Source organism: Rutidosis leptorrhynchoides, chromosome 6 (genome assembly GCF_046630445.1).
Source record: "Rutidosis leptorrhynchoides isolate AG116_Rl617_1_P2 chromosome 6, CSIRO_AGI_Rlap_v1, whole genome shotgun sequence".
Lineage (NCBI taxonomy): Eukaryota > Viridiplantae > Streptophyta > Magnoliopsida > Asterales > Asteraceae > Rutidosis > Rutidosis leptorrhynchoides.
Window position 1 is genome coordinate 43,128,972 of NC_092338.1, and position 7,658 is coordinate 43,136,629.

General features: G+C 32.6%; 1 protein-coding gene across 1 annotated transcript; it reads left to right on the forward strand.

Annotated features, from left to right (window-relative positions):
• The first annotated feature begins 5,710 nt into the window (after nt 1-5,710).
• LOC139853250 (transcription factor MYB61-like) lies at nt 5,711-7,102 on the forward strand. Its single transcript, XM_071842621.1, has 2 exons — nt 5,711-5,973; nt 6,331-7,102. The coding sequence occupies exons 1-2, from the start codon at nt 5,711-5,713 to the stop codon at nt 7,100-7,102; spliced, it is 1,035 nt and encodes a 344-aa protein (XP_071698722.1).
• The last annotated feature ends 556 nt before the right edge of the window (nt 7,103-7,658 follow it).

Sequence of the window (7,658 nt, forward strand, 5' to 3'; positions counted from 1 at the left end):
ACTTAATATTATAAATAATAATAATAATAATATAATAGTAATAATAATAATAATAATATTATTATTAGTAATGATAATAATAACCATAAAATTTATAATGATATTAATTATAATAATACTAATAACACTTATATAAATGAGACTCATATTTATATTCTATTAGTAATTATAATACTAATAATAATAATTATTATATTCATAATAGTAAATAATAATGATACTAATAAGAATAAAAATATAATAATTAGATTAATCATAATAATAAATATAAATTGTATTATTTAATAATAATAATAATAATAATAATAATAATAATAATAATGACATTAACATATCATTTTACATGTATTTTACTTTCATATATATAATCTTCTTAATAGATTTTAATATTACTATTTATTTTGTTATAAGTAATAATACATTATTAATATAATATTTATATTTTTATCTTGTAATTACATTTAATATTGCAATTTATTAATTATGTAATATTTAGTAATTATGTCTACAATAATATATTTTTAATATTTAATGTCTATATATATATATATATATAATCGTGATAATAATGACAATCTATTTAATAATATTATTGATAATGTTACATAATAATAATACTGATAATGATAATGGTATTAATATTAATATACTAATTATACTCCGCTTTTAATTATGTTTACTATTTGTTATAATGTCTTTTAACTATATAATTTTATTGTATCCTCATTATTTATTAATTATATATATATATTTATTACAATATTACATATGTATAGAATTTCATATATATTTACATATTTATTTATACATCGATGTTCGTGAATCGTCGGGAATAGTCAAAGGTATAACTGAATCTATATAAATAGTTCAAAAATTTGTAGCTCGGTTTAACAGACTTTGCTTATCAAGTTGAAATCATATAAAGACTAAGTTTAAATTTGGTCGGAAATTTTCGGGTCGTCACATGGATTAATCCAGAGACCGACGGTCGTGTGCGGATTGATTGCTGGGAAAGTTTGTGTTCCTCGTGTGATTATTTGGTGATACCGGTATTCTTCGTAGAAGGAATAACCCGATGGTGGTGACGGGGGAAGTTGGTTCTTGATTCAGAGAACATTCTTGATTGGCTGGTTTACAAGTCATTAAAGTACGGAGTTTTGACGCGGTATAAATCCTTCTCAATTTGGATTAATGCAAGACTTGGTTCACGGCGTAGTGAATTTAGTATATTGCGTTGGGTGATATAGTTGTGGATGTAGCTTGTTGCGAGTTGTAGCCGAGAGAATTTGAAGGAATATATGGTGTTTTCCGTATTTCCTAAATGGGCATTTTGGACGTTGAGCGTATGAGATACCGCTAGTTGCGGTAATGCATGTTAGTGATTATTAGCGTGTAGTGAGATTTTCAGATTAATGAAAATTTTATGGACATCGAGTTTGGATATGTATCGGAGGACCATAGAGTGTGGGTCTGGTTGGTTAAGTGAGGAGATCACGGGGACGTGATCCAGTTTAAGTAGGGGAGAGTTGTAAGATCCTGAATTTTGTGCGTCAGAAAATACTTCTGAAAGTGTCAGTAAATGTGTGTATTAGAAAGTGCCACTGAAAGTGAGCCTAACACTTATGCATTTTCAGATTTTTCATCAGAATCAGACTTAGTCAATTTTAGTCCCTGAACTTCAGAAAGCTGGCTGACTTCAATTTCAGTTGAAGTGCGCGGCGCGCACCTGTTTGCGCGGCGCGCAAAAAACTGCTGACAGACCTAATTCGTGATTTTAATATTTTAAAAGGGGCATTTGGGTCTTTTCACTTGAGGGTCGGTTTTTGAGCCACAAAACTGACTCAATGCTTATCTTATCCTCATTTCACCTCCTTCCACACATTTGGTTTTTGAGACTAGACTTCGACGTGTAACAAATGTTTCAGAAAACCAATTTGGTTTCATGCCAGGGCGCTCTTCGATAGAGGCAATCCATATTATTAGGAACCTTATGGAGAAGTATAGATAAAAGCAAAAGAACCTCGAGATGGTATTCTTAGACTTGGAAAAGGCCTACAATTGCGTACCACGAAATTTGATTTGGAAGACCCTTAGAGGTAGGAGTATCCCGAGTAGATATATTAGTGTTATTAGGGATATGTACGAAGGGGCGAAGTCTTGCGTTCGAACGCTGGTGGGAAATATCGAAGTTTTTCCAATAGAAGTAGGCCTGCATCAGTGATCGACCCTTAGCCCTTTTCTTTTCGTTTTGATCCTTGATGAGCTTTCTCGAGGGATACAAGAGTGTATCCCTTGGTGCCTAAATTTTTCCGATGATATTGTGCTTGTTTTCGAATCTAAGGAGGAACTTAATAGAAGACTGGAGCAATGAAGGGTAGCCTTAGAAGGTAATGGTCTGCAAATTAGTAGACAAAAGCCGGAATATCTTAGATGTGATTTTGATAGAAACAATGATGAACAAGATAATGGGGTGAACATCTGCATTGGAGACCAAATCTTGCATCCACAAACCTCGTTTAGATACTTAGGCTCGATGCTCTACAAATCAGGGAGGATAGATGAAGACGTGTCTTACCGTATTAAAGTAGGGTGGGTGAAGTGGAGAGCAGCAACTGGAGTCTTATGCCACAGGAAGATCCCCTAAAGCTAAAAGGAAAATTCTTCAAGGTGGCAATTAGACCTGCCATGTTATACGGATCAGAATGTTGACCAATAACGAAGGCGCAAGAGTGAAGGATGGAGGTGGCAGAGATGAGGATGTTTAGGTGGACATGTGGTAAAACGATGTTGGATATGATCCTAAATAGTGTTTTTAGGGAGAACCTGAAAGTTAGAAGCATCATCGACAAGCTAAGAGAAGAATGGCTTCGATGGTTTGGGCATGTAAGGAGGTGACCGCTTAATGCACCTGTTAGAAGAGTCGAGGCACTTACAGTTGACGGTGTAAGGAGAAGGGGTAGACCCACACGTAGGTGGGAGGATAAAATAAAGCTCGACTTGAAGGAGCTTTTATTGACCGAGGAGATGACTTCTAATAGGAATGCGTGGAGGGCTAGAATTAGAATAGACGAGTAGGCTTTGGTTTATTTGTGTGTATCCAGGTAGGGGCTTGTGGGTATGTGGGTATGGGGGAATGTGTGTATGTGTCTTCCTTTGAAGTGATGTTCATATGGATGTTTGTGTACGTATGTATCTTCATGTATCGTGTATTCCGTGCTTTGCATTAACCAGGACCTCAGCTTGGTATTGGGTATGAATGTGTGTGCAAGTATGTTTGTGTTTGTATAGAGGTACGTGTATGTATGTACGCATGTTTAGGGTTTAGGGTATGGATGCATGCATGTTTAGGTACGGATGTTTTTTGGTATGTATTTTATATGTGTGCATATATGGTTGCTTTGTATATGTTTATGGATTATGTATGTATGTATGTATGGGTGTATGTATGTAGGTTTATGTCTGTAGATATGTATGTTTAGGAGTGTTTCTGGTTGTTCGTATGTGGCCATGTATGTTTATTGTTATTTTAGTGTGTAGCATTTCTCGATATGTCTGGAGCCCTGCACAGCAGCGTAAGGTATATATATATGTATATATGTATATATATATATGTATATATATATATATATGTATATATATATATATATATATATATATATATATATATATATATATATATATATATATGTATATACATACATACATATAGCCCTATTATATGACGCAACATCAAACGTCGATTTATTGGCGACTTGACCGCCGCTTAGAGGCTATAGTGAACTCCAGGTTTGATTTAAAACCCATCTCGCTCCTACCATTTTCATGGCATCTCGATTTTATTACTTTTTATTTATTTATTTATCTCTATTTATTTAAATTATTTACATTATTCATTTTTAGTTTGTTTTATTTTACTTTATTTTCTACTACTTTTTGGGCCGGAGGTCCTATTGGAAGCAATCTCTTTATCCGTCGAACAGAGAGAGAGGACTTTCTCTACTCTTGTGAGTGTTTCACTCGGGGTGGAGAAATGATTTCTCTTTATTCTAATATAGAGGAAGGGTTGTCTACGCCTCACCTTCCCCATATACCTCACGCATGTGGGATTGGGCATGTTGTTGTTGTATATAAGTCCAATTTTTTTTTAGCTTGTTGTAAGCTTTTAGTATGTTTGTTAATTTTTTTTTTTTTTTTTTTTTTTGGTAATAACTTATGTCAATCAAATTATATTCAGGATTGTTCTAATGTTAGCTCTTAGAGCTATATTTAAGGGAAATTTTCAAGCTTTAATGATAGTACATTACATTAGAAGTAATGTGTTAGTTACTTGAGATGGTTTTTAGAAATGTACAAAAAATTTATGCATGTCTTAAATCCTTAAGCATAGTCCTAAAGGCTATGTTTAGAAAATTCTTATATTAATAGAACGCTAGCGTAGTTCTAAAAATTATATTAAAATTGCTATATTTAAATTTATGTTGAATTAATTTTAATTATCAAGTATATATATATATATATATATATATATATATATATTAATTCTAATTTTCCTTTTCTAAATTTGACATCATTATTATTAATTGTAACTTCGAATTAGATATAAGGAATTAAGTTAGTACTCGTATCAAAGTTGGAGAACTCGGATCTCGGGTAGATTTCGTTTGGACATTTTTGAGGAGTTTTCGGCATCTCGAAAAGTTCTCCGGGAGATCTCGGGCGTTGACTTTTTAGCTTTTTTATTATAAAAATAAGATATAAAAATAAATATATGTATCTCTATATACATTTTTACGAGATTTAACAAGAATTTTCAGAAAATGAGCGAGAAAACCAAGAAATTAAGAGATTGCGAGAAAATCCGGGAAATGAGCAAGAAAATCCAAGAAATCATGCCTTTGACCAAGTTTGACCCAGTTGAGTTGTTGACCAAGAAATCTTGGGAGATGGACATTTCTTCTCGACTGCCTTCCAAAAACGAGATCTCGAGGAGAAATAAGGAGATTTACAATACTGACTCGTATATGGTTAAATGTAATCTCAACAATTTAACATTCTTCAATATTTTATTATTTATCTCTCCTAAGTATCACTCTTCATTTTAACAGTACTTATTAAATACCACCGAAGCCTTGACATGACATGGGAGGTATGGTGTGGGATCCAACCTGAGACTGCCAATCAAAGTTCGACTCTTTAACGTGTGTGTCAATAACTTATGATTGTAAAAGTGGTTAAGTCTCCTCTGGATAATGCCGATATAGCCGTTCGAAAAAAATAGTACGGAGTACTTGTTAAAAAAAAATTTGGGTTTTTCGTTTTGACTTTGATTTGGCCGTGGATTGGGGTGAAACAACGGAAATCGGGAGGCCAATTAGTATTAAAAAAGATAATTTCTATAACATATTTTCAGAAATTTTTTGTGAATTTAGTATTTCCCCATTGTTGAATATAAGACAGTATAATGATTAATAATTTGTAACGAATTCTTTTTATAAACAAAATGGTGAATTAACAGGGCTGCCCTTCCTATTAATTTGAACCCTCAACTTCTAGTCTTCCCCTCCATTTTCAATAAACTTCTTCAACCTTCTCTCATTTTCTCTCACTTTCCAATTGAAAAAAATTGCTATCATAGGCTTACTTTTTTTTGGGTGACAAAAGTAATCATAAATAGTAAAAACCAACCTTAAATTTGTAAAAGAATCTGTACATGGGGAGGCATTCTTGTTGTTATAAACAAAAGCTAAGAAAAGGTCTTTGGTCCCCTGAAGAAGATGAAAAACTCATTAGACATATCACTAAATTTGGTCATGGATGTTGGAGCTCTGTCCCTAAACTTGCAGGACTTGAAAGATGTGGCAAAAGTTGCAGGCTTAGATGGATTAATTACTTAAGACCTGATTTAAAAAGAGGCACATTCTCTCAACAAGAAGAAAAACTCATTATTGAATTACATGCAGTTTTAGGCAACAAGTAAGTCTTTTCTTTTCACTTTATCTTTATTAACTTATAACATTTTTGGTATTGTCCAATGATGAAACTTCAGGGGGCAGGATGGTGTTCTGGCCCCTCCAAACTTTCTGGTTATATAATTATAATACTCTTAATATTGTTGACCCAAAAATACAAATTTTGAGTAAAAAGTAGAGAAAATATTCAAGTTTATATGGCTAAGTTGGTTTTTGAATATTCAAACTTAAAGCATAATCAAAGTAAAGCTATAAATATATGGCGTAAAAAACGTGTTCAAGTTTCGTACTAGTCCGGTCTAAGTAATTATTTATTGTACTGATTTTGAACAATGAGTTTAAACTATGTTAATCTTTTTAGGTGGTCACAAATTGCAGCTCAATTGCCGGGAAGAACAGATAATGAAATCAAGAATTTATGGAATTCGTCGATTAAGAAGAAGTTAAGGCAAAGAGGGATTGATCCAAACACTCATAAACTACTTTCGGAGATCAAAGATGAGCATAACGACAAGAATTCGCATAGCTCGTACACTCTAGACGAAAAACCTAAACCGAATACAATTCCTACGATATCAAGATCTTACCCGCTCATCGAAAACTCTCCACCCGCAACGCACGAGTTTTTCCTTAACAGATTCATCACTACACACGAGACCGCAACCAAACAACCTGAAACCCATAACCATCTTTCAGGATTTATGCCTTTTAACTATTCCCAACAACAACAACAACAACAACAACCACCACCACTTCCAACAGAATCAACTGATCACATTTTCTTCACGGATTCGAAAACATCGCCGGACTTGTTACCCGAATACAACACAAGCACCGGCGGTTTTAGTCAGAATACATGGGGGAATAGTACAAGTAATAATAATAATGGGTTTTTTCAGTTTAACAATGGGTATCAAACATGGGGTTTGACTGATTGCACAAAAAGTCAAAGTCAAACCCAAACCCAAGTTAATGGAGTTGAAAGTGAATCAGATCATATGAAATGTTATGATCAGTATCTTCCATTTTTGATGGGGAAATCATCAATTGAGACTAAACCTGAAGTTAACGTTGGGGTCAATAACAATGAATTGTATCAAAGGATTTCAACAAGCTATGGACAATTTACATAAATTTCAGCAAATTCAAAATTCATACTGGTGTGCATTCTAGAGATTCTTTTTTATATATATTTTGTTTTTTATTTATCTTAGAATTTGTTTAATTTTGAATTTATTTTTTAATTTAATCTAATGTCGTGTAAATAGGGTCGTAAAGATTATTTGTCAATTTATTTGATTTGATCTTATATTATAATAATATTGCCTTGATTTCAACCACGGATAATTTTATACAATATTTAATACTACATTCGTCATAATATTCTGTATGTACATTATTGTTATGATGATTGATATATAATTTTAATCATTGTTCCATAATCAACATCATTCATTATATGATTATCATTATATTATATTATTTATATATTGAAATCAGAGAACTCATAGAACTCACAGATATAGCTAAATCTGCACACAGATTGTGTCATTCTGCACACAGATTGTGTCAATCTGTACATGGATTGAGCTCAATCTGCACCCAAATTGAGTTTAGTCTATGAGTTCTTTGAGTTTTCTTCTACCCTTGGTTCTCTCTGGATCTCACTATATATATATATATATATAT

Coding starts and splice junctions, on each gene's coding strand:
- LOC139853250 (XM_071842621.1), top strand. CDS start 5,711: ATGGGGAGGCATTCTTGTTGTTATAAACAAAAGCTAAGAAAAGGTCTT. Junction 5,974..6,330: donor CATGCAGTTTTAGGCAACAA/GTAAGTCTTTTC, acceptor TAATCTTTTTAG/GTGGTCACAAATTGCAGCTC.